At 42.8% G+C, this 27,518-nt stretch overlaps 1 protein-coding gene across 1 annotated transcript in view; it reads right to left on the bottom strand.

Annotated features, from left to right (window-relative positions):
• LSP1 (lymphocyte-specific protein 1) overlaps nucleotides 1-27,174 on the bottom strand; it is a 45,136-nt gene extending 17,962 nt beyond the window's left edge. Inside the window, exons 1-7 of the mRNA XM_018562655.1 lie at nucleotides 26,789-27,174; nucleotides 12,399-12,539; nucleotides 6,938-7,184; nucleotides 4,500-4,564; nucleotides 3,950-4,055; nucleotides 1,025-1,123; nucleotides 670-713 (exon numbers count right to left, since the gene is read on the bottom strand). Of these exons, the coding sequence (XP_018418157.1) occupies nucleotides 670-713; nucleotides 1,025-1,123; nucleotides 3,950-4,055; nucleotides 4,500-4,564; nucleotides 6,938-7,184; nucleotides 12,399-12,539; nucleotides 26,789-26,844 (758 nt within the window). The 5' untranslated portion in view covers nucleotides 26,845-27,174. The remainder of the gene's footprint in view (nucleotides 1-669; nucleotides 714-1,024; nucleotides 1,124-3,949; nucleotides 4,056-4,499; nucleotides 4,565-6,937; nucleotides 7,185-12,398; nucleotides 12,540-26,788) is intronic.
• Nucleotides 27,175-27,518: the final 344 nt, after the last annotated feature.

Below are 27,518 nucleotides of genomic sequence, written 5' to 3'. Positions count from 1 at the left end.
ACTTAGCACCCCATTGTATGGGTAGACTGACCCTTTAAGGGCAGGTTCACACTATTTTCGGGATCAGATTTGGAATGCAGTGCATTGCAAGGTGCCATGATTTTACCACCAACCAGAGCTGTTTTTTTCTGCTTTTTTTAAGCTTAAAATGGGCTTTCGGGCGCATTTGTATGCGTTTGCATTTGTATGCGTTTGATGCATTTCCATGCGTTCCAGACCAGCAGTATTTTTCTGGTCTGGAGCAGACTGTGCTGATGTGAACAGAGCCTAGAAATACCATAGGAATACATTGGGATCCATTTCAGGTGCGGACAAAAAAAACCCACACACACACTCTGGTCCAGAGATGGTGTGAACAAGCCGTTAGAAGATTTAATCACTGAAGCCCCCCCAAGAGATAAAAAGTCAGCAGGAGACTTGGCACTCCATTGTATGGGTAGACTGATCCTTTAAGGGCAGGTTCACACCATTTTCAGAGCCAGATTTGGAATGCAGTGCATTGCAAGTTGCCATACTTTTACCACTTTCCTGAGCTGTTTTTTTGTGTGTGCTTTTTTTAAGCTTAAAATGGCGTTCAGGTGCAACAATCTGGTGATGATCTGGATGTGGTGTGAATGGGCCCTAAGTCATGATCATTTGAAAAAAAAAAACATTTAACAAAATACACACCTTTTCTGGATAGAGCGATTCAGAATCTCTGCTCTCTCAGTTATCTAAAAAAAAAAAAAAAAAGAGAAATGGATAAATATCTTCCTGTAATATAAAACACTATAGTTTATAGAACTCATATATTTAGTACTCTTCCAAAATGTCCAAATCCATGGTCCATCTTGGTGGAGTACAATGTTTCTTGATGGAAACCCCAACAAACTAAAACAATCCCATAATTTCAAGGTAGGTCAATCGGATTTCTCTCAGCTACACAGGTTTTGATTAGTGTGGAAGATTTCTGAGAGACTAAACACAGGCAAACACAATCCCAGTTTGGAAGAAAGTGTAGGGGGCCAAAGCTTTATAAAGTCACCTTCACTGTGAGTGTACCATCTCCTTCCTCTCCATCACTGCTCACTGACTGCCTCCGATTTTCCATTTCATCTGATACCCACTGGTTCTGGTACTGTTCCTGGTGGCAAAAAGTTTATATGTATATTACAATCATTTTTTTTTGGTATAATGCTTGCAGTAATGCTCTGTGCCCTATAAATATATAGTACCATTAGGGGTTATTTACACTTACATGTGTGTGTTGCAGCACACATGGTAATGCACACGTGTAGGTGTGAGTTGGTTTTTATAGTTTCCCTTTAAAAACAATCTGAAGTGCAGCACATAGCTGTGAACCAACCACATAGAAAAAAAAATGGGTTTCTGTTTATATCGCATATTTATATAGTAAAATTAAATTATTTAACTGCAGGAAAATACATTCCCCTATATTGTTGGGGCTTTTGATAGCAATGTCTGTGCCTGTCAATGCATGACAACACACTTGGACAAAGCAATAAAAGCAGAGACGCATAGGCGTAAAGCCAGCCACAAAGTCTTTTTTTTTTAAAGTACACACTGATTTATTTTCCTATTGTGTGGCTAACACACACAATGTATGAGAAGTCAAACAGCAGAATGGTGGTAGGGGAAATTATATTATTACTGAAGAAAGAAGTTAAATTGACACCAGACATCCACACTACCTTCTCTTGCAGGTCTTCCCCACTCTCCATACTACACCCCAACAATGTCTGCACCTGTTCACGCTGCACTTACCCCTAATCTCCCTCCACAATACCATCAGCTGTATTCAGCATTCCAAGCTCTCCACCCACCTGTGCATTGCTCAACTCCTTATCATTGTTTATTTTTGTGTTCTTATGTATCTGACATTCTGCACTTCCCATTCTACACAGTGCTTTCCTATGTTGGTATGCTGTCTCTGAACACTGTGTCCACCATTTCCGTGGCTTCCATAGTGGAGATTTTGTAAATACTGTTTACCCTTTTAAAAAATCCCACCAATTGAAAGAATTGCGTCATGACTGGAGATGAGCTCTGACTCCTACAACACCCAACTGCAAGATCAGTTTGCACATTGCCCTCCCATCAATTTAGTAAATAGGCACTCTAGATGAAATAATATGTGTCCAGCTAGAGTACTTGGATGATTAGGCAGTAATGCATACCAGGTTACAATTTATCTGCAGATTTTCTGTGGTCAAATGGAAAAGGTGCAACAGATTCCTCCATCTACACTTAACTGTGTGGATGGAGTAATCTCCACCTGGGCCAATCTGTTGCACTTTTTCCATCTGACCACAGAAAATCTACAGATAAATTGTAAGGTGTATGGGCGGCTTTACATGGTCATTCACAAAAGGGTGAAGAATTTGGAGAAGGCAGGAGAAGTGACCAATCTAAAGGTGCCCATACACTGCACGATTCTCGTACGAGAATCGCGGGAAATCCCGCGATCGTAAGAGAAACGTACAGTGTATGGAAGGCGTGTGACCGTTTCTACTGTACGGTCGCACGACTTTTGTATTTCGAGCATGTTGGAAAACCATCCGAGAATCGTACAATTTTCGGCTGGTTTTTGACATGATCAAAAGATGACTGCCGAACGGGCCGGTGTGCACACTGCCCGTTCAGCATTGCAGTCATCGGAAGCCCACCCCTCAGGGGGGCGGGCTTGCGATGATCGCAAGTATGATCTGCCTGTCCAAGATGGGCAGATCGTACATTTTTTAAGTACTTTACAACCCTCGCAAGACAAAAGTCTTGCGAGGGTTGTAAAGTATATGGCCACCTTAAGACAACATAGCTGATTTGAAAATTCTCTAATTCAGCTCACTTTCCAGCCCAGCTATGTTGTCCTAGATTGTTCACGTCTCCTGTCTTCTCCAATCCCTTCACCCTTTTGTGAATAACCCTGTTAGAGTCTCTAGAACAGGAGTCTCAAACTCGATTCACTAGCCACTAGACAATTTTTTTTTCCCATGGGGGCCGCTTGCCAAATTTCATACTTCAAATTAAACTGTAACTATATTTGGTACCTGTATTAATGTCTGCGTGTGTTTATAATGTCATTATGTGTTTGTGATGGTTTCTTTGTATGCAATGTCAGTATATTTTTATGTGATGCTTTGTGCGAATTGTCAGGATTTCTGGGAGTGATGTCGGTATGTGTGTTAATGTTTCTGTGTGTGTCCTATCAGTATGCATACATGTGTGTGTGTGTGTGTGTGTGTGTTTTCCCCACAGGCTTTAATTTTAATCATAGAGGACCAAGAGATTCACACATTCATGCACACACAAGAATACCCCCCCCCCCCCAACACACACACACAACTACACACATTATATGCCAAAAATAATTGGTTAAACCCAGAATTGTTTTGTTTTTTTCATTACTTTCTCTTTATTTTGGCTTCCAAAATAGCATACAAGATAATTAGTAGACCAGTTAAAGGTTTAATTTCAGAATAACAGATTTGGTAGCTAAAATGACAGACAGTTGGGAAGTATGGTTATAGTAACACAGTTCATGAAAGACTCTTGGGCCTCATTCACACGAGAGAAGGTCGACACGTACATCTCCGCGCTGCGTGTGATTAGTACGTCGCCCCTGACCTTCTCTATGGGAGTACGCAGCCATATGCCGCCCTAAGCTCACCCCAAGTGCAGGTCCGTACAAGTGCGGGTGTCCCGGCTCGGACGCAGACAGGATCCATTCTGTCAGCGCAGGAGTGCAGACGCCCGCACGGACGTGCAGGGCGGGTGAGCGTAGGGCGGCGTATGGCCGCGTACTCCCATAGAGAAGAACAGGCTGCTGTGTACAAATCACACGCAGCACCTGTCCTTCCTGGGAGCTGCCCGATACGGCAGTGCATGCAGCACGGAGGTGTACGGGCTGGCCTTTTCTCATGTGAATGAGGGCTTAGATTTAAAAACTGACCTGATCTCTAGCAGTCACATGTATCTCTTCCTGTTCCCCTTGTTCTTCAAACTCTTCTTCAGGAACTCTTGGACTTGGTGGTCTGTTATCCTCATAATCTATTTCTCTAGAATAATAGAAAGCGCATTTTTATTAATTCTGCTTCACAGTGAAAACCCCAGTTTTTATATGCTGTCAGCTAGCTGTTGCTATGGTACCCGCTCGGTAGAATGCAGAATCGCATCAATAGTAAGAGCCAGGCTACATATCTACATAATATGCAAGCTCCATCCTAAGTGTGGCTCTGTAAATCAACATGTACAAAAATACACAAAAATGCCACATGAGCAGAATTTTTAACTTGTATGTCTTGATTGCTTTACCTTAAACACAGTCCTAAACAATATATACTGGATATATATATAGTGAGGGGAAAACAAACATCAAGAAGGCTCTACTGTGCACTTATCCTAGTATAGGTTTTAAACTGAAAGGTAACACTTGATTGGTTGCTATGGAAACAATTGAATTTCCTGTATTCCACATTTCTCATTATAGCTAATAATTGTACCTTGTTTCCCAATTGTAAGAGGTGGCTTCTCTCTCTTCTCTGCAGGCTTCCAGTTCATCATTTATCTGTTTCGGGTAAACAATGTAGATAAGAGATGAATGTACTGAAAATATATGTGATGGATTGTGTGGATAGATGTGAAAGTACCCATCTTTTGTCCATCTTTTAGGCAATGTAGCCTAACATACATGTGTCTGTTGTGATGTGTGTGTTGGCATGTGTGTTGTGTTTTTTTATGTGTGTCTAAACACTGAAGGGATTTTGTTGGGAAAGATACACAATCTCAACCTATAATATTATTTGATATTGGCTTCATAATACTACTAGAGAGAACGCATCCAAAGGCTTTGCTAGAAGCAATACCTATTATTTGTTTCTTTATTTACCAAGCATTGCACTCATTTAAACAGAGAAACACTGTGAATACAATGGCAGACATTGCGTAAAGCTAGCCACACACGTATACTGTATATTTTCTCTCATCAGCTCGCAGGCTGAACAAGAGAAAGTCACTTTATTCCTCCATCTATGCCAGACAGATGGAGGAATTCCCACTGCTGGCTAATATATCTAGACATTCACCACACCCACAGCTGTCTGAATACTCGAACAGTGGCTACATCCAGGGACGTCCCTATCATGAGGAAGTCTGCGGCGGTCAGCTCAGAGGGCATCTCATTAGCGGGGTGACCACAGTGTCCAGGGCTGCTAAGTGCTCTAAGCAGCCTATGACACTCTGTCTGCCCAGATTCCTGCCCAGCTCACAGACAGAGCCAGATTTCCATGTAGACATGGATGAAAATGTGTTTAGCCTGAGCCGGTGCCCTTACCTGTCGGCTTTCATATATGCAGAGAAGGACCCCAGCGTCACGTAAGACTGCCCTAAACGCATGTCTGCATCAGACAGGCATTTTACAGGTCACCCTTAGACCCCGTTCACATGTAGCGACATACCTTTGCAGCGGCCGGGATAGCGCGACTTTCGGGGCGACGATCCAGCGACGGTAGTGCGACCTTCTCCGTCAGGCTCCATATAAAAAAAGCAAAATCGCGCAAAATCCGCCGAAAAAAGGGTCCGGTAGAAGCGACTTGCGACCGCGACATGGAGTTAAGACAGCTCCATTGAATAGCATTGGCGGCGACTTCTCGTGATATCGCGTGGCAAAAATGCGCGATATCGCGCCGGAAATCGCGCGATACGTCGCTACATGAGAACGGGGCCTTATGCAGCGTCGGGGTGCTTCCCCGGCGTTTGCGGAATGGGGTGGTTGCTGTAGGCGACGCTAGCCTTGGAGCAGGTGGGTACATTTTGTGCAGAATGCATCCTCCTTGCTATTGCCGGTGCTGTATCTGGACACATCACCGGGAATTAGGCAGAGTAGGTACCTGCACGGCGCCCCTCAGATGTCATCGGTTGCCAGGGAGCTGAGCGGGATGCTCTGGCTGGCATCCCGGTAACCAGTGATGTCAGTGAGCTAAGCAGGACCGGACAGAGAACTGCTGACATGCACGACTCTATGTCCGGTAACCAAAGCTGCCCGGCCCACCGCATCCAACGCCGCCCCACAGAAACCCCTTCCAAAAGTTCAGCAGCAACCTCCCAGCCCCCCCTTCTCTACGGCCTCAGGGAAGGGACAACCCTGATTGCATCTGATTGGATGTAGTCACTGAACTTAAAAATAGCCAGCTCTCTATGTCCCCGCCGGCCGGAGATCCTCTCTTCAGGATGGAGAGTGGGGAGCAGGGCAGAGAACGTCCGTTGTCCGCCCTGTTCGGTGTAAACAGCCTTCCCCTCTCAACTGTCACAGGAGTTCCAGCACAGTGCTGTGCTAGAACTCCTGTATTGGAGGTGACAGGGTCAGAGCTTGTTAGCTCCTGCATAATAGCAATAAAGTTTAGTGAAAAAAATAAAATTGAAATTAAAATTGATAAAACATTATAAAATAAATAAAACATAAGAAAAAAAAGGGTAAAAATAATAACTCAAATAAAAAATAAAAAGGTGATAAAAAGTAAAAAAAAAAATAAGATAAAAAAATGATTAAAAAAATAATAAAAAAATAAAAGATAATAAGATAAGTAAAAATGTAAACAAGTAAAAAAAAAAAAAGTGATACAAAAGAAAAAAAATTACCGGTAAAACTAACCCTGGCGCCCCCAGGTTAGTTGGCAGAGAAGGGGGCGCATAGAGGAAACTGGCCTTGAGGCAGCAGAGAGAGTAAATCCAGCCCTTTGTATGAACACGTAGGAAAGCAACATTTCGGGACCGTGCATGGACCCTTTTTTTTACATGCCTGAGGAAGGGTCCCAGCAGGATCCCAAAATGGATAATGTCTAATCTATTTATTTCTGACCACCCTTAGAAGTCTATGGCCAGCCGTAGTTACAGCACCAGGCTTTACAAACCACCTGAGAGTTGTTTTACATTGTTCCTTTACCTCTACTTCTTCATTGCGGGTTGTCCCTTCATCTTCTTCCTCCACCTGTGCTACTGTGTTGTATGTATGGAACTCCTCCGTGGCTCTAGTCTGCTCTGTCTGTTCCTCGTCTGTAAATCTGGGCTCTTCTGTCTCCTCTGCGGCCTGCGCAGCTCCTTTCAGCTTCCTCTGCACCAGTTTCTGAGACCAGTCACTAAATCCTTCATCCTCCTCCGTCTCCCAAGGACCAGCTGGCTTCAGCTCCACACTGCAAATCACAGAACACAAAGATGACTACATAGAAAACTATTCACTTGTCTCACATCTGCACTTCAAGGAACGACCATCTGCACAAAAACAGAAAAGTCTCTTTTTTCCATTGTATGTGTGTATGTATGTATGTATGTATGTAGAGTATGCAAAACATGGAACATGTAAAGACTGAGTTGCTTCATCTGTCTGGGCCTTGCTTTACAACTCAGCATTTCTTTGATTTGGCCATGTATGTGTACACCCCTAATGCCAGGAGACATTAGAAACATATTTGGTGACCACAGGCATATCCTGTACAAATTGGTTACCACGAGGCTGGGCTCTTTTACTGCATTTGCTGAAAACCTAATAACACGTTAAGAGGATGGGGAGGTTTTCTGTGTGACCATACAAGGTATATCCTATGATCAAGTCTAATGGTGGCCATAGACCAGGCACCTCCAGCCCTCCGGCTGTGCTTTAACTACAAATCTCAACATGCCTCTGTCTCTGGGAATCATGCCTGCAACTGTCAGTCTTGCAATGCCTCATGGGACTTGAAACATTAACAGACCAAAAGGGAACAAATTAGAAAAGTTCACTGAGAGTCGGGGAGGAGCACTGCAGCAGGGATCCCAAACTGAAAAAGGCAATTTCAGGGAGGTGCCCTCCTCATTTCAGGGAGGGGGGGAGCACCCCCATAACATGATGGCAGATATCACGGGAAGCAATAGCTTCTTTGCTATCTGCTGGGGTTTTTTTTAGTATTCTGACAGCTGCTGCCATCAGAATAAAATAAAAAAACAGCCTAGGAATGCATAGCTAGATTGCTATTGGCTATTTCACTGTGCACTAGCCAATAGCAGACTAGCTATTGCACCCGCCCTCTGCTGCTGTAAATCACTAGAAAAGGACCTGATGGAGAACTTCAGCTCCCCCTCTGTTGATTGACAGCAGCAATGGGCGTGTGCAATAGCTAGTCTGCTATTGGCTATTGCAAAGTGAAATTGCCAATAGCAATCTAGCTATGCATTCCTATGCTGTTTTTTTTTCTCTCCCACTGGCGGCGGCCAAAATCTCAGAAAAAAACCCAACAGATCGCAGGGAAAAGTGTACTCTGCTCGATCTGCTAGATCAAGCAGAGTAAACCATTCCGGGAGAAAATGTTTCTCTCCCGGGCCGCCGGGAGCGGGTGACTCCCAGAACATCCGGGAGAGTTGGGATGTCTGCTCCAGACACCTCCAGCACTTAGGAGAACAGATGTTGGTAAAGGTTTCTAAGTTGTCCAGTTGCAAGGCTGGTGTTGTGTAGTCCTCTGATAGGTGTTAGATTATCACACAAGCTACTTGAAAACAGGGAAACAGTCATATAATGTCTAAAACCCCTGCAGTCTCCCTAATGAAAACCACATTCGCTGCTAGAATTGTATATGTTCGAGTAAAATGTTCCATCCTGCTCCTTCGATTTGTTTGCGTCACTGCAATCGGAAATGATCAGCAATTTGACCCCCAACAATGAACTTCTCTTATTTGGTCCCTTTTGGTCTGTTAAATATACAGTTTTCGTTACGTCAGTATGATAACTACAAAAAATACCTGTCGTACCAGCCAGAAATCCTGTGAGCTGATAACTGCCTGTGCTGACTGTTACCAGTTTACTAATGTTCTCTGCTGTCTCAGAGGTCTACAGAACCACTGCCCTCAATGTTATGGTACAGTAGGCTGAGCAAGCGTTCTCATCCTAGGACTGCAAGTGTGGAACTGGCAGAATCACCAAGTAAAATCAAAGTAACCCCCCCCCAAAAAAAAAACAAAAAAAAAAGCACACTTCCCTTTTGGTTTTGGGTGTTTGTCTCACATTCCACATAAAAAAAAAAGAAACCCCCCAAAAAAAAAAAAAAAAAAATAATGCAGCCACCACATCAAAGGACTGCTAAGCTCTAATATATTACATTTTGGTTTTGGGTTTGAATATGCTTTAAGGAGAGGAAAAGGAATGAGTGGATTCCCTAATAAGGATGGAATCAAAAGAAGTGGCAATTAACGATTTGTCAATATGTTTTGTAATTTATATTATTATTGATATTATTATATTAATTTGATTCAAATCATTTCCTGCTTTTAAATCACTCAATAATATATATGGCCAACTAGTTGCATTCTGCTCTATCTGGTAATGGACTAACTCAACTGTTTCACCCGCTGTGCATGTCATTATGTATACACCTATACATGCATAATGATGTCACATGCATTTCACTGGCGGTGCTCATCTTAATGATGGACTTCAGCAAAGAGAGGAGGTGATGTTCATCTGTTATGCCGCCGGCTCCCCTCCTCTCTCGTGCAGCTGTCGGGCTCTCGGTCAATGACCGAATGCTGGACTTTTCAGATGGGGTGACACTGTCAGTCATTTTGGTGTCACCCCTCTGATGGTCTTTCTGGTTGCCTGATGAAGGGACCTCATGGTTCCGAAACGTTGCATGGAAATGCTGCACCATTTAGTCAATAAATAGATTGACTGGACGTTATATTGGAGCGCGAGTGACTTTTTACTGATCTCAAGTTATCTGCAGAGGCATCTGCTGTCGCTAACGCACCCACCCTGCAAGCTGGGTCTTCTCCGGTCAGGAGTGCGATGAGTTATCTTGGATTTTTAACCCCTCTGATGGTGTCACCCGGTGCGGGCAGCACCCCCATTATGATGCCTATGGTCTAAGTGACTCTCAACTGTGCCTCATTTGTCCTTCTTTTGAACCCAAATCGCTGTGTCCCTCTTTCCTGTTCAGTTGTCCCTTTTTTTGGATCGCTGTCATTCAAGCTATTTCTTTCATTTCTTATTTTAACAAACAAATATAAAATAGTGGTAAACAATACTGGTGAGTTTAACTATCATTTACTGCAGATGAGGTCCACATAACTGGGGTCATTGAAGGTGTGTATCCTTGAGCTATATTGTGTTTCCATCTTAAAAAGTCTGTATGAGGTATGGACTTCTTTGTGGCTTCATAAGAAAAGGAAGTCTAACATGTAAAACTTCTGAAGACAACTCCTGCAAGTTCCTGGAACTACAGCTGCAGATTAAGCAATCACGCAAACAATGATGGCAAACAAGCCCTTTCCCAGCTTGACAACACATGCAGGAAGAATTCACCAAACCCGGAAGGATGATTCTGTGATCCCATTTTAACTTGATACAAATACAAACAAAAGATTAGCATTTGAAGACCACAAAAGAGTGTCGGGTTTTCAATTTGAACTCAGACATGCAAGCAGCTTTTTTTCCTGGAAATTCGGAATGCTCAGACAAGGTGACCAAACATGAACAAATCTTTTTTAAGGCTTAAGAAAAGATTGGTATCTCCAAACAATTGTTCAGTAACAAACATTTGGCCATGCGCTGTCAGATGATTGTTGCCTTACCAAGTTCTGCTTGATCACTGTATGAACGCAAATGATTGGCTCAGTTCAGTATCTATGTCTAGTCAGTAAAGAGGGTCATGAAGGCACCCCTGGTGTTTATCTCAAGGGAGACAGTTAAGCTGTCCATACACTGGTCAAATTTTGTCCGAGTCTTGCTAAAATTCGACCCTCTGTTCAAATGAAGTCAATTTTTCATTCAACTTTTGTCGAAGGAGCCGGTGCTAAAAACTTGACCAGGCACATAATTTCCTATTGTGGGCTGACAACGCATAGCATTTTTGTGGACTGATTGGTGTCATCCATGCACAGGGTCACTTGATACATTACTTAACCACTCCCACTGTCTTCATATCTGCAGGATAGCCACTTAAGCACTAAAGCTAGGCAGTGCTGACACCGCTCATTCCACAAAAATGCTGTATGTTGTCAGCCTACAATAGGAAATTAAGAGATGAGTGCATCTCTGGTAGATCAACATGTGTTTTCTATACTTGGTGTGCCTTTAAATGAATAAAACTTTGGCAAATGTGCATGTATTATAGAGATATAGTGCATATGTGTGTTTTTTTAATTTTGCTTGACAATGCTTTAAATAGGGCAAAGGTCCTGCAGTAGTGCCAAACACTTCTGGAACATGTAACAGTTTTGATCCTTTGATGCCAACCTCAAGGATAGTTTTGGGGTGCTTAACTATAGCTTCTGTTTAGTAGTAAATTATACTTGCTGGGTCATTGAAGGAATAAAACATTGGCAAATATGCATGCATTATAGGGATGTACTGCATATGTGTTTATTTTTATTTTGTCTTGACATATGCATTAAATAGGGCAAGGGTCACACAGTAGTGTTGAAAACTCCTGTATCATGTAACAGTTTTGATCCCTTGTTACCAAACTCAAGAATAGTTTTGAATTGATTAACTATATCTTCTGTTTTAATAGTAGATTATCAGAACATTTACCAACCAAAACATTTAATAACCAAAAACTAGTTATGTAACTTACTCTGGCTGCATTTAAAGGTGGCCTTGGCTTTACATTCTTTAAAGTGTGTGTCAAGCCAAAATTTTTTTCCTAGTTTTGCTGCTGTCAATCAGCAGAGGTGGACCTGAAGTTCTCAATTTTTATATTTTAAAAATATATTCTGACGGCAGCAGCTGTCAGAATACTAAAAAAATAACAGATACCAAGGGAAGCAATAGCTTCTTTGCTATCTGCCATCATTTCAGGGGTGTGCTCTCTTCCTTGTTGTTGCACCCACCCCGCAGAGTGGTGGGAGTGTGGTTGACAGAGGGCACCACCCTGAAATGACTTTTCGGGTTGGGATCCCTGCTCTACTAAAAAAAAGCATTTTTATTTCTGTATTGTTGCAGTTTGGAGAGTTCCCTTAATTTCTTGTCTAGTGAACTGTTATCAGTAGACCAGGATATGAGGAGAGACCTCACAATTGAAGCCCCCGGTAGCAACAAGAACTTGACACAGGATCTAATCCTTCCCCACTCCATCCAAAAATGCAATAAGAAATATTGGTGTTACATACTCCTTTTAAAAGGAACCTGTATTGAGAAAAATAGACAGACTTCCACTGCTGACTTACTTATTGCCTGAAAATACTAATTGCCTGAGTCACTGACCCAGAACATGCCCACAGATTCGAAAGTCAGAAGGAATGTTCTGGATCAGCAACTTAAAACTAATGAAGCCACTGGATCAGCTTGAGAGCCAGCATTTTCAGAAGGGAAGGCCAGCAATTAATTCTGTATATGGCCAGCTTTAGGAACAGGGAGTGAAGTTTATGCATGCTCTTACTGGTTATCTCTCTGTGTGCAGTTCTCGTCATCGAGGTCATCTGGAGACTGTCCTTCACCTCCCTCCTGCTGCTGTCTCTCTCTTCTACGACGTTCCCGTGCTGCTTCTTCTTCATCTTCCACACTCCACTGAGTGGTCAGCCTGCCACACACAAGAGAAGACAATAACAATAATAAGAACACTGCTTGGGCACTATATGTTCTTTTCTGGAGACCAATACTTGATAAACTCAGGGCGCCAGTGATCAGTTCTAGTCTCAAGAACCAGTTACTTTAAAGTGACACTAAAGTCAGGAGTTAAATCTTAAAAATGCATTCAAGTACCTTAACTATTAACAAAAATGTATCTTATTTGTGTATCACTCGGCTGTAGATTCACAAATCATCTCTGAATTGGTGCTGACACTGTCCTCCCTTCTGGAGCGTGGCTACTTTTGTTCCCCATGGTCCCTGTGTGTGTTGTAAAGTAGCCACCGCTCCAAGCTCACTCCTGTGATTGACTACAATCTCATGTTTAGTTTTCTAATTTGTATTGAGATTGTAGTCCATCACGGGAGCAAGATTGGAGCGGTGACTACTTTACCACAATCAGGGACCATGGGTAACAGAAGTAGCCACCCTCCAGAAGGAAGGACAGTGTCAGCACCAATTCAGAGATGATTTGTGAATCTACAGCCGAGTGATACACAAATAAGATACATTTTTGTTAATAGTTAAATCTTAAAAATGCATCCAAGTACCTTAACTCCTGTATCTTCAGCCGAGTGTATCACTCGGCTGTAGATTCACAAATCATCCAGAAGGAAGGACAGTGTCAGCATTAATTCAGAGATGATTTGAGGATCTACAGCCGAGTGATACAAACATAAGATACATTTTTGTTAATAGTTAAGGTGCTTGAATGTATTTTTAAGATTTAACCTCTGAGTTTAGTGTCACTTTAAGCCCTCATTCACACGACTAACAGACGGCCCCGAAGGACAGATGCTGCGTGTGATTTGTACGCAGCAGCTTGTTCTTCTCTATTGGAGTGCGCCGCCGTACGCTGCTGTACGCTCACACGAACTGCACGTCCGTGTGGGTGCGGGTGTCCCTGCTCGGACGCAGACAGGATCCATCCATAGGTGTCATTGATGTAAATGGGCAAATGTGCAAAAACGCAGCAAACATGCACTTTGAGTATTTCCATTGAAGTCTATGGGGGTAAGAAGCGCCTAATCTGCCAAAAAGAAGTTCATGTACTTTTTTTGCAAGCGACAGGTGTTTTGCTACAGGCGACAACATGCTCAGATGTGAACATGGCCATAGAAATGATAGGTGTGAACGGAGCCTTAACATCATTTTAATATCTGAGCATTATTTCAGAGCAAAAAGTTGAGCAGCTCTGGGAACCACAAGCCCCACCACTGCCTTTTTCTTCCCTAAACTTCCACTTTAAAAGAAATATGTCATGAGAAAAATATGGAAATCCTCATTATTGGTTCTGCCTTCTAAAAGTGCTAACTGGAAAATATTTTGACACATTTTGTTTTTACCGACAGCAAGTATGCAAACCAGATCAAAAGTAAATCAAATATGCAAAAAAGTCAATTTTCATACTTATTCTGGGCCTGTGGCTTACAGTATTGAGGCCAGAGGCCTCAGCATGACTAGGCATTTTCTGAAGATGTAAGCAATAGCAGCTTCCATGATTCTCTCATAACAGGTTTCCCTTAACAGAGAACTTTGGGGTAAGTGTTTTTCCCCATAGGTCACGGGAGGACATATACTAGCATCCTCCCGTGACAAAAAGCTCAGTATACCGCAAGCTACAGCTTGCGTTATACTAAGACCGCTGCAGCCAGGACAGATCCCGACATTACTGTCGAGATACACCCAGCTGCGTGAATGACAGTGGGCTCTGCCTATCTAGAGGCAGAGCCGGCTGTACCCGCCCCCTCCCACGTCCGTTCCTCCAGTCCAGTCCCTGCAGGGAGCCGTGAGTGACAGTCATCGCTCTCTGCAGGGAGATGATCGAGAAGTGAGCAAGCGATGGTATGTGTTCGCTCACATCCCGATCTATTGAGCCGACGTGTGACAGTTTCATTGTCACACATTGACTCGTACAATGAGGATGAGTGATTTTCTCCTTTAAATGTACTTATTTTTACCAAGAACTTTAATAACTTAAGCATTACAGTAGTATTAAAATATCAAACTTTTTTTTCAGTAATGAATCCACATCAAAAAATATACATTTCTCAGCAAAGCATTTCTTTACATTTTTACCCAAACACTTACAATCATCATGTTTTTTAACAGCTCCAACTCTCTCAGCTCAGCTTCCCTGAACTTCCTGTCCAGTACAAGATCACAGCAGCTGTCCATATACTAGCTTGGAGAAGGGAGAAAGTAGACTGTAGGTAAGAGGAGGGGAGTGGTTTGACTTGCTGTGCCTGTATGTTTGTGGAGACACACACAGCTTACTAGCACACCCGGGTGGCTCCATAGGACCCTGCCAGGAGGAGCCACCCTAAAACTGGATATCAGAGCCAGTGCTCAGGGGACCAGCAGATTCTGGAGGAAGCCACAACTTTTAAATATCAAGGAGCATCATCCAGTGTAAGTGATTTCATCAGCATTTGAAATTGCTGAAAAACCTTTTGACTGTAATATCACTTTGGGAGCCTTATGCATTGCCCTCAATACCCTATATTTTCTAACTTTTATCAGAAAATGACAACCAGAATCTGATTGGCTGTCAAAGCGTCTGGTAATTATGTTTGATAGCATATTGTAACTTACAGTTTTAGTGATTTTATATATCACACCAATGCCTGTACCAAATATTTTATATATCACACCAATGCCTGTACCATATATTTTATATATCACACCAATGCCTGTACCATATATTTTATATATCACACCAATGCCTGTTTACTGTATCAGTTACTGTGCATCAGCATTTGAGATACCAATACACATAAGCTTGATATGGTTTCATGAAGTACAGTTAGATCATCAAGTTATCTTTTTTTACAACCAACAAACACATCTGAAGGATAGTGCAAGTCAGCCACATTCTTTATAGAACAGTACCTGTGTTACCAGCTCATCTCTCCTGTACTTGGATGTCCAAGCTAACCGTTGGGTTTAAATCAGATAAAAAGATTCCAGTTGCATCAAAAGCTTTAAGCTAGCCATATTTTCGGCCTGCTGGTAGCATAAGCAGTTTGGTCCATTCTTTTCTATTGGGCTCAGTATATTTTTTAATTGTTTGTCACACCAGGGGATCGTGCGGGGCCACCCACAGCTCAATGTTTAACTGATTGCTGCCAAATCCGCCGGGATCCGAGCTGTCTATGGCCAGCTTTACAGTTTGATTTCTGCAGAAAGTAGCCACAGCCTGAGTAGAAAAGCCTGTCTACTGCCAGCATAGTGTAGAGAAGGACCCTTGCTCTCTGCATTAAAACAAAGTGACATAACCAGTCTGTACAGAATTCTGTTAGCTGCTCTACCAATTATAAGCCAGTCTTTGTGTATTAACATAGAACTGAAGCCAAAACTTTTTTTTTTTTAAACTTTTGGAGACAGTGAGGGAGGGTTAAATCCCCCTTCAGCTGTTTTTGACATCTGTGTCCCATAGTGGTGATTTCCCTTCACATCCTGTCTGATAGCCACAACATCAAGTGAGAGGATATCCCTCCAAAGAGAGGTAAATCCCTGTTGGTCAGAAAGGTCACCAGAACTAGTGTCCCCATTGGAAGAATTCCCATCTATTTATGTTCTGATGACAACCCAAAATGTGGGATTTTATTTCACTTTCATTAATAACGTCACCAGGACAAATAAAGAGGGTGACTCTCCCTAACGGGGATACAGAAACAATAAAACCGGACAGGTATTCTTATCCTTCTCCACTCTATCCAAAGCTAGTTTTGGCTTCAGTTGCACCTTAAATAACCGGGCCAATGGATCTAGCTATGTAGACTATTTATTCTCATACAGTGACGCTTCTAGAAAGCATTCAGAAGTGAGCCTCCTCCCTGCTTCTGGCCTCTTTAATACCCCCAGAGGGGTGTGTTATCGGCGAATTAAGACTGGCAGCTGAGCAGCAGTGACATTAGCTGACATGTCCCTTGCACGCCCTGTCCACTCCCAGGAATCTGTGTCTTCTGGCATTGTACACATGCGTGTTCTCACGCCTCTGCATCCTGCTGCCTTCTGACCATCACATCCAGGGGGTCGAACGATATTCCCTATAATGATACAGTGGCTATGCTGTCAGTATGCACATGTAACCGTTAGCTTCTAATAGAAACAATATGCCCTTTGAGTTTTTATGTACACTGCTCACTCCGTACCCAAAACCTGCCCACAGTCATGTTCTACTATTTACCCAACAACTTTGTAAAGCAACCAGATTAGAAGTGACTTACAGCTCAGGCACTGTGACCTTTGAGTAAAATCTTGTACTTCTCACATGCTTTCTAAGCAATTTGTAAAGTGCTGTGTCATATGTGGGTGCTATATAAATTACTGGAAATAATGAATAAACAATACATAGCATTAATTTCATAGTAATAGTAGACTGAAGGTAGAGAGAGTAGGCAGATAGTGTATCTCCTGGAGAACAAAAGATCTATCAGCCCATCCTGAAACATCCAGTACCCAACACTGTGTAACTTGGCGGACGGACTGAGGAGGGTTAGGTATAGTGAATGACTTTCTTCCATGTTCTCAGTTAGAAAAAAGAAAGATCTGCCTATTGTACAGATATTTTCCAAACAAGTTGTCTGATATCAAGCCATAATGCTGGTGGAACATATCCCTACAGGGATAGCCATGCAAGGTTCAATCTATACCACATGTGACATATCAAGTGAGAATGGGCTATTTATTACCATCTTTAGGTTGGCTACACACAGAATTTGATTAGGCAATGTCCTTTAGATGGAATCCCTGCCGGGAGCAGTCACGGCTCTCTGCAGTGAGATGATCGAGAAGTGAGCGAGCGACGGTATGTGTTTGCTTATTTCCCAGAGAGAACATGCAAACTCCATGAAGATAGTGTCCTTACCGGAATCTGAAGCGGGGGCCCCCCTGCGGTGCAGTGGTGTGAACTAAAATTATAGTACTCAGGGTAAATTGCTACAGGTATTTATATAGCGCCTACAATTTTACACGATGCTTTACATCAGTGCCTGCCTTCGAGGAGCTTACAATCTAAGCTCCCTATCTCATATACAGGGCCAATTTAGGCAGGAGCCAATTAACCCTTCAGCATGTCCTTGGAGTGTGGGAGGAAAACGAAATACCCGGAGGAAAACCGCACAAGCACAGAGAGAACATGCAAACTCCATGAAGATAGTGTCCTTACCGGAATCTGAAGCGGGGGCCCCCCTGCGGTGCAGTGGTGTGAACTAAAATTATAGTACTCAGGGTAAATTGCCTTTTCTTTGCATTGTGCCTATGTTGTGCAAAGCTGCCGAATGCAGCTTAACAGGGCTGGTATGAAGTAGCCCTCAATGTTATGGAGATGAAAAGTAGAGGGGAAAGTTTTTGTAATCCCAACACACTTCCTGTCCTAGAGTGACAACAATGCTCCTGTAAAGTACAGTAAGAGAGCATTGTCTGCAATATATAAAAAATATGTGCTTGGGTTTAGACACACTTTAACTGGTATTTCAGCTTTACTGGTTCTTTAAGATTCAGGTCTAGCTTCTCAATTTACCATCAACATCCCGAGGACTGGTGGACACATGCCAAGAGCTAACCTTTCAAGCATGCCGTCAAAACTTGGCATGGTGTTAGTAAAGGATGTAATACTTTACAGTGACTTGTTGAGAGATAAGGCGGAATAATCCAAAGCTGTGAAGAAATTAACGATGGGATGGTCTGAGCTGTATGCAGAGCAGATGAGGGTGTAATATTAAGGGGTGTGAATGAAAAACAGAAGAACTGACACGTAACCATATAACCCCTCTGGGACTCAGATTCACAGTAATATGTTACAAATATACTGGCTGTAATACAAGACGCATAAATATGCTTTTATGTCAAAGGGGCACCAACCCTAAGGCCCCGTTCACATATAGCGAATTGTCGCGCGATTTCCGCCGCGATATCGCGCATTTTTGCCGCGCGATATCGCGAGAAGTCGCCGGCCAATGTTATTCAATGGAGCTGTCTTAACTCCATGTCGCTCGTCGCGGTCGCAAGTCGCTTCTACCGGACCCTTTTTTCGGCGGATTTTGCGCGATTTTACTTTTTTTCTATGGAGCCCGACGGGGAAGGTCGCGCTACCGTCGCTGGATCGTCGCTGGAACGTCGCCCCGAAAGTCGCGCTATCCCGGCCGTGCGGATCCGCTGCAAAAGGTATGTCGCTATATGTGAACGGGGCCTAAGACAAAAGCTGCTCCATATAAAGACGTAGTAATCACAGTCACAATGTGCGTGACTAGATGATATAATTTAGTGTGTAGATGTGTGCAGCTTTTTGTCTTATGTATGTAGTATTTCAGGCTGGAAACAGGCTGAGGAGGACAGATTTGTAATATGTCAGTGTGAAAAGTGGACAGGAAGTCAGCTGTGTGCCAAAATGTCTGTGCCCTCAACCCTAAGCTGGCAATTCTCTATATGTCCAGCAGGCTGATCATGTCAAAACGCTTGATTCTCCCCTGCCAGCTACTGTATTCTGACAGCCAGCACTCGTCGCTGTCACAATACATGAACAGTGAATGCAGCTGACTGGCTGGAGCTATTGTTTGGCAGACAATTTCAATCCAGACCCAAAAGTCAGTTACAAAATTGACTTTTGTCATACGGAGGGGTTTTGGCAGGGCCACACATCCTGTTGGCTCGCTCTAAATTCTAGCAGTGTATGGTCAGCTTTTATCTAAATATATCTCCTGTCCTGATTAGGGATGTTGCCAAAATTGAAGATTTTGGTAAAATTTCGCTATTATGCAGCTAATGGGAAAGTGAAATTAAGGTGGTTTTTAAAGGCTTTGACGTGTGTCAAGATATTTGTTAAAACCTCTCTTACCTGTAAAAGAAAGCAGGAAATACTTACCTCTCCTGGTGCCCATGCCAACAAGCTCCTCTGCAGTTGCTAGAACTGATCCCCTGAACACCACTGAGAAAATGATAATCTGAGAGTGTTGATCTCCCGGGTCTCCGCAGCTCTTACTGGATCCTCCCTTTGACCTCACCTCACCATTGCGGTGATGTGAGGTCATAGGAAGGAGCCAGTGAGATCTGTGGGGGCCCCTAGGATATCAACTTCAGGGGCCAGTTCTAGTGATCAGAGCAGTATTCAAGGCCGCAGGCCCCCGGGAAAGGTGAATATTTGCTGCCTTCTTTTACAGATAACAGAACATTTCAACTGTTCAAGACAGGGTCGCTTTAAATGGTAGGGGCGGCACAGTGGCATAGTGGTTAGCACGTCTGCCTTGCAGAACTGAGGGTCCCTCGTTCAAATCCTGGTCAGGACACTATCTGAGAGCAGTTTGCATGTTCTTCCTGTGCTTGCTTGGGTTTCCCCCCACACTCCAAAGACATGCTGGAAGGTAATTGGCTCCTGTCTAAATCAACCACTTATGTATGCATGTGAGATAGGGACTTTAAATTGTAAGCTCCTTGAGGTCAGGGACTGATGTGAATGTGCAACTACGTAAAGCACTGAGTAGAAATTGTCAGGGTGAATACCAATAATAAATAAATAATCAAGGTTACTGACGCTGCTTTCACCTAATCTGGACCAGTTCTTATGCCAAAAAGGCCCCTCATTGGCGTCATCATTTAACCTTTTTTTAAAGAAAGAATAAAATACACCAATACACACATAAAGATCAAATACACAAAAAGAACACAAATGAAATAAACTAAACTATAAACACCCTCCAAAAACCCACACTCTAAATAACAAAGAAAAAAGGAGTAGAAAAAAGGAGTAGAAGAGTAGAATTTTCTCAAAGCAAATGTCGCCTAGGCAGCTTAATGAGGAGAATTAAGAATTTCAACTTCAGTGAAATTCTGCCAATGACAAATTCGGTAATTTTGTGGTAACATTATCTCTCTATAATCCCTCCACTCATCCCTAACAAGCATACGTGTTAACATGTTAGTGATGAAGAGCTTTCAAAAGCCTAAAAAGTGCTCATAATTGCTGACAGGCATTGCGAGAAGGGTAAATCTTAGAAATTCTTGACAATTTGTGTAACATTTGGAGCCCTGATGGCTTTTCTCCCTGGATTTGTAAACATCCTTTAGTAATGCATGCTCTATGAGGCAAAGGTATTGGGTACTGACATTTACTGAGATTATATGATATATGCAAGCCTTCTTCCCAGGGTTGCTACCTTTTCTTCAGGCGAAACCCCAACACTCTAGTGACGCGCAAACATTTTTTTGTGAGAATGAGTCGTGGCTTATTCATATGTAAATATCACAGTTGAGACTATTTTCAGTAGGGGACCAGTAGCCCCTATCTTAATTTTGGTTGCCCCTGTCTGCCTAACAACTTTTGTCTGGGTTTCTGCTGCCATTAAACCCGGACGAAGCATTCAAAACCCGGACTGTCCGGGTAAATCCTGGACAGGTGACAACCTTACTTCTTCCTCACCTTACAGTCAAGTTTAACCATAATTGCAATTGAAACATTTGGATTCCACAGCAATATGTACGGAGATAAAACAATCACATCAGACCATCACCAAGACAAGAGCCCAGACACCAGGTGAGTGACCAGTATAAAAATACATAGTTGTGAATAGGAACACTTATGGGTTTAACTCATGTTTTATTTGTGTATTAACTCTTCATGGTCCACATAACTGGAGGTGTGTCCTTTGAGCACATACTGTATGCTAAAAGGTGTTCCTATTTTTTTTTTTTCTCTTGGAGGATATCATGTCTATGGTACCAAACGTGCCCGCTCTCTAGAGGGTCAAACAATCAAGCAGTTCAGAAAATGTGTAACTACTAATATTGTTCCTCTTAGTGATGTTTGGGGCTGCTCTTTCACTCCCATCTCCCGCCTCCATAGCAATAAATGTGACACTTAAAGTAACAGTAAACGCAAGAGTTAAATCTTAAAAATGCATTCAAGTTCCTTAACTATTAACAAAAATGTATCTTATTTGTGTATCACTCGGCTGTAGATCCTCAAATCATCTCTGAATGGACACCGTCCTTCCTTCTGGAGGGTGGCTACTTTTGTTCTCCATGGTCCCTGGGTGTGTTGTAGTGCAGCCACCACTCCAAGCTCGCTCCCGTGATGGACTACGATCTCAATACAAATTGGTAAACTAAACATGAGATTGTAGTTCATCACAGGAGTGAGCTTGGAGCGGTGGCTACTTTACAACACACTCTGGGACCATGGGAAACAAAAGTAGCCAACCTCCAGAAGGAAGGACAGTGTCAATTCAGAGATGATTTGATGATCTACAGCCGAGTGATACACAAATAAGATACATTTTTGTTAATAATTAAAGTACTGGAATTCATTTTTAAGATTTAACCCCTGAGATTAGTGTCACTTTAACAGGTATACCTCTAGCTTATGTATTTCATTATAGATACTGGGGGGAATTTATCAAAACTGGAGCAGATTGAATCTGTCCATAGTAACCAATCAGCTTCTCTCTTCAGTCTGTTCAGTTAAGCTTTGAAAATGAAAGAGAGAAGCTGATTGGTTACTATGGGCAACTGCTCTTCATTCTCTCTGCTGCAGTTTTGATAAATTCCATCTCTGTGTATATAGCATTAGAGGCTTCTAAGCACTGCAAAGATTTACTGATAATCCCTTTTTTATGAAGAAAGGGGAATGCACGGTAGCGGTCCCACAGATCATATGACCTGCCAGATCTCTCAATTTGGGCCTGTGATAACAAGCACCCCCTGCTCATAGCTTTTATCGCTCAGCTGTTAATCCTTAAGTGGCCCGCATGCGGCAATCAAAAAAGAATGCACCACACATGGCCGCCCTAAGCCTGGTTTCAGGTTAACATTGCCCCAATCATTTACAATATATCATACAGTATTATAAATGCTACCACAAGAAAAACAACACTGCATGCCAATTGTACACATATGGCTGCATGGCTATGACATAGCAGTACAAACATGCAGTGACAGACAGTATAAGTACATACCCGAGAGTCTGAACATCGCTGGAATGTGGCCAGAACATTTATCACCGGCTGTATCTTTAGGGGGTTTACAAAAAGATTAAAGATGTATAAACAGACCTCACAGTGTCACTTTACCTCACTCCGGCAGTTTACTGGCTGCTGATTCACAGGCACAGCGCCAGACATCTCTACTTCCCTCCAGTGAGTAATTCCAGATTTGATCATCTCTAATGCATCATCACAAATATTAATAATGCAGCACAACATATTGTGATAAGTACCATTACAACCTCTGCTGCTATGATGTCATCACTTATGTTCCAGGGAATACATACACTGCAAATGTCATGATACATTAGCTTTCAGTGGCGTGAGTTTGGGGCCAGTAGTTTTCAGCCCATGACCTGCCCTAAGGCCTTCCTTTATAGTAACCAATACTGTAACCCTCACATTGACATAACTGGTAACCTTAACACTAACACTGACCCTTCCTGTAACATAATCCTAACACTGACCCATTAACACTCGCTGCAACACTAATGTTAGCTTGTTGGCTGAATGGGACGATTCATTTAATTGACTTTTGTCTTGCTGGGTGTTGCTGACAGGAATTGCAACCAATTTAGCACCAACTGGGCAAATATGAGCCATCTACGACCAGCTTGACATACTCTCTAACCCTAACACTAACTTTCACTGTGCCTTCCCCTCTACCCCAAATACTACCCCCTACCGTAACCTAACATTTAACTTTACATTAGCAGTCCTAGTGTCCCATAATACTAACCCTAAAACTAACACTCCATGTAACCCAATCCCTTAACTCCCTGTAACCTAACACTCACAATAACACTCCATTAATCCCTAACACCAACCTTGACACTAACCTTCCCTGTAACCCTAACACTAACCCTCCCTGCAGCTCTAACACTAACCCTCTCTGTAGTCCTAACCCTCACTCTAACCTTCCCTGTAACCCTTACTCTATCCTTCCCTGTAGAATTAACATAAAACCCTCACTGTAACCCTAACCCTAACTCTAACCCTTCCTTGTAATCCTAATACTAACCCTCCCTTGTAACCTTAACATAAACCCTTCTTGTAACCCAAATCCATAACCTCCTTGTAACCCAATTTCTTAACTTCTTGTAACCTAACACTAATGCTCCATTAATCCTTTACACTAACCCTCACAAAAACCTTTATCCTCACCTTCCCTGTAACCCTAACACTAACCCTCTCTGTAGCTCTAACACTAATCCTCCTTTAGCTCTAACACAAACCCTCTCTGTAGCTCTAACACTAATCCTCCTTTTAACTCTAACACTAACCCTCCCTGTAGCCATAACCCTCACTCTAACCATCCCTTGTAACCCTAACACTAACCTATACCCACCATGCCCCGTATCAAGCGATAGGAGGAGATAGGAGAATATGTCTCAAAGGGAGACGTGACCCCGCGTAAGATGTGACATCATTACGCAGCGCACGGCAGTGGCAAAGCACCACCATGCGATGCCGATTGCATAGTAAAAGTATGATGCAACGTGTATCTTTTGCTGGCTCAAAGGGCAGCTACTTTGGGCCCCACAGCAATGACTGGGCCTGAGGCAACTGCCCCTTTTGCACTGCGTTAAAGACGGCCCTGACTACCTGTAACATTCCCTGTAGCACTAACCCACACTCTAACCATACCTCTTAACTCCAATCAAAACACTGATCCTAACTAACCCTAATTCACCTGCATATTCCACCATGACGGGTCACCCCTTTTGGAAGAAAGCAATAATTCCTGGATTGAAACAATTGTTTCCTGCAATGGATTTCTAAAACATACATTCCTTTCATGAAAACAATACATATAATAAGCAATCCTATCACTGTGAGTATGACCTGTATTAGGGTGCAAAGTTAAATGCTGGGGTATGAGCAGGGTCGGATTTACTCTCTCTGATGCCCCAAGGCCAGGTCCCTGATGTGCCCCCCTCCACGCTAAATTTCCCCCAGATGGCAGGGCAGCAGGGTTGGTTTTAATTTCTTTTTCTTTTTTTACTTTATTATCACTTGTACAGAATGAGTGGAAGCTTCCCTGCTCTACATTTAGCCCTACTTGTCAAAAGCAGGGCTAAATGTATAAAACAACTACCCGCCTGGAATTGCATGTCCTGGGTGTCAGGAGATAGGAATTCCACTGCTGCCCCTCTATTACCTGCTGTCCCGAGGCCGGGCCTCGGTTGGCCTTGTGGGAAATCTTGTATGAGGGGTTAATTCATTGAGGTTATATAGAATATTTAGTTAAGCATTAGGGTCACATTAAGTCTGAAAGTATATGGAAACCCTAGCAACAAACCTATTTTGTTTATTCCCATCTGCTTTGTTAAATATACCACTAAAAGTGATTTGTTTAATAAATGCAAAACAAAAAACAAAATCCTGTTGATCCTGCCAGAAATCTTGTCAGCTGATAACATCGTGTGCTCTCTGTCATCAGTTACCATTATTTCCAGTTATTTCCATGAATGACAAAAACCTTGCCCCTATGTTATGGAGAAGAGGAGAGGAGGAGGTATTCTGAAATTCTGCCCCAGGATGAAAGCAATGGTTCTCCATAGATACAGTATGGTGAGTGAGCGTTGTCACCCTAGGAAGGAAGTGTGCTATTGGCAGGACAACCAGGTGAAAACTAAAAAATAAATAGCCTGAAAAAAAAGGAAAATAAAACGAATGCAGCGACCACATCTAAGGACTTGTAATATATCAAATGTTTGTTCTTTGGTTCAGATTTTGTGGGTTTTAGGTTTCAGCATTATAGGTTAGGAGTTAAAGTTTAAGTGTTGCAGAGGCTAAGTCTTAAAGTATTATGGTGCAGGCTACTGAAGGGTTAAGTCGTACACAGAGCTCATGGGACATCGACTGGTTTTACTTTCTGGTTCAAACGTAAACACTTTTAGTTTTACGTTTTTGGCAACAAAAGCAACTACGTCAAGCTCCCAACACCAAATACTTACACCAGCAAAGCAAAATGACCCTGCAAATGATTTTAATATGCTAATAATCTATTTGACAGCTATGTACACAGTACAGGATGGCATACATGGGTACCTGGCTATATGTCCTTCTCCATCCTGGCACTTCTTGTGCCTGACATTCCATCACATCCTCCCCACATTCCCCCACATGGATTCTTCCTTCCTCCTCATCAACAGGCAAGTTGTTTCCCACCAACACTACAACCATCCCAGCCCATTCATTTGAATCAATTGCAAGTCCTTCACAAAATACAGTTTCTCCGTACTGCTCTGCTAATAGCTCGGCGTTATCGCCCCCTTTGACTTTAGAGTTGCTAGCATTGTAAAATAACTTCACGGGAACCCACATATCATTCAGCCTTGTACAGTCAGAGAGGGGCACCCGCATAATACTCATCCTTCTACAAACAAAGGGGGCACTCAGATATCGTGTATCCTTCTACAATCAGAGGGGAGCACCCACACGTAACTCGTCCTTATACAGTCAGAGGGGGGGCACCCACATAATACTTATTCTTCTATAATCAGAGGGGGGCACCCACACGTAACTCATCCTTATACAGTCAGAGGGGGGCACCTACATATTACTCATCCTTATACATACAGTGGGGGGCACCCACATATTAACATATTACTCATCCTTCTACAATCAGAGGGGGACATTAACATATTACTCATTCTTCTACAATCGGAGGGGGACACCTACATATCACTCATCCTTCTACAGTGAGAGGGGCACCACATATTACTCATCCTTATACAATCAGAGAGGAGCACCCATATATCACTCATCCTTATACAATCAGAGGGGGGGAACCCACATATCACTCAACCTTCTACAATCAGAGATAAGAACCCACATATCACTCATCCTTATACAATCAGAGAAGGGTACCCACATATCACTCATCCCTAAACAATCAGAGAAGGGCACCCACATATCACTCATCCCTATACAATCAGAGAAGGGCACTCACATATCACTCATCCCTATACAATCAGAGAAGGGCACCCAGATATCATTCATCCTTCATATCATTCATGACTTATAACCATGAGGACGTTAGTAGTTGCAAATTTAAGTTAGTGTGGAGAGAAAGAAGAGGTTTGATAGGGAGAAAAAACTGCAGGCACAAATCTTCATAACCTGATGTTGCCACCGAAAGTCATAAACCGCTAACAGATATGTAAATTGGTCACTGCTATGTGGTCTCTGATTTTCAATCACTGTCCTTCCTCACCTTAGTAGATTCTGCAGGCTCTTCTTGCTTTCTCTTCTTACAATAGAGGTAGACATCCTCTTAGCGCAGCTTTGTCTTCACCTATGCCTCTTCTTCCTCCCCCTATTCTTTACATGCAAATCTGCCTTCTCTGTCCTCCCACCCCACACCTTCCCTTTATCAGCTCTGATCAATCTATCAGTTCCCAATGTGTCCTTTTTTGTGTCAGTTCCGTGGTATCATTATTGTGTCTGGGTCCCCTGCTTCCGTAAGTCTCCTCTCCTCTCTGTAGTCTTGCTCTCCTTTCTCCCTTTTTTTTTTTTTCAGGAAGTTTGAGCAGATGCCTTCCCCTCTTTTGTTTCCAGCTCCCTCTCCCCCTCCTCCTGTGTTGGGAAGTCAGGGGGAGATGATATGAGGTAAGAGGAAGCCGGACCCTCCCTGGCCCTGTGTTTGGGGAAGGGGAGGGGGTGACAATATGTCACTGTCTGCCTTCCCCCCTCACACATTCTCCGTGGTAGTCCCCTTTATCACAACAAACATATTTTCCCTGATGCTCTATCCACAGCTGAGATTTTTTTTTCTGTTATTTTTTTTGTGTGTAAATATCCTCTTTTCATGTATCAGTGCTGCTTTGTTTTATATACTGTGTCTTGTTCACACCGTATTATGTGATTCCTAGGCAGCACATGTAATCTTCATTAGACTTTCATGTCACAGAGATACGTTGCCCCGCTACTATTGTTCCATCTAC

The sequence above is a fragment of the Nanorana parkeri genome, unplaced genomic scaffold, assembly GCF_000935625.1.
Source record: "Nanorana parkeri isolate BGI_ZX_2015 unplaced genomic scaffold, ASM93562v1 scaffold589, whole genome shotgun sequence".
Lineage (NCBI taxonomy): Eukaryota > Metazoa > Chordata > Amphibia > Anura > Dicroglossidae > Nanorana > Nanorana parkeri.
The sequence above is the reverse complement of the archived record's forward strand: the minus strand, read 5'-3'. Positions and strand labels throughout refer to the sequence as shown.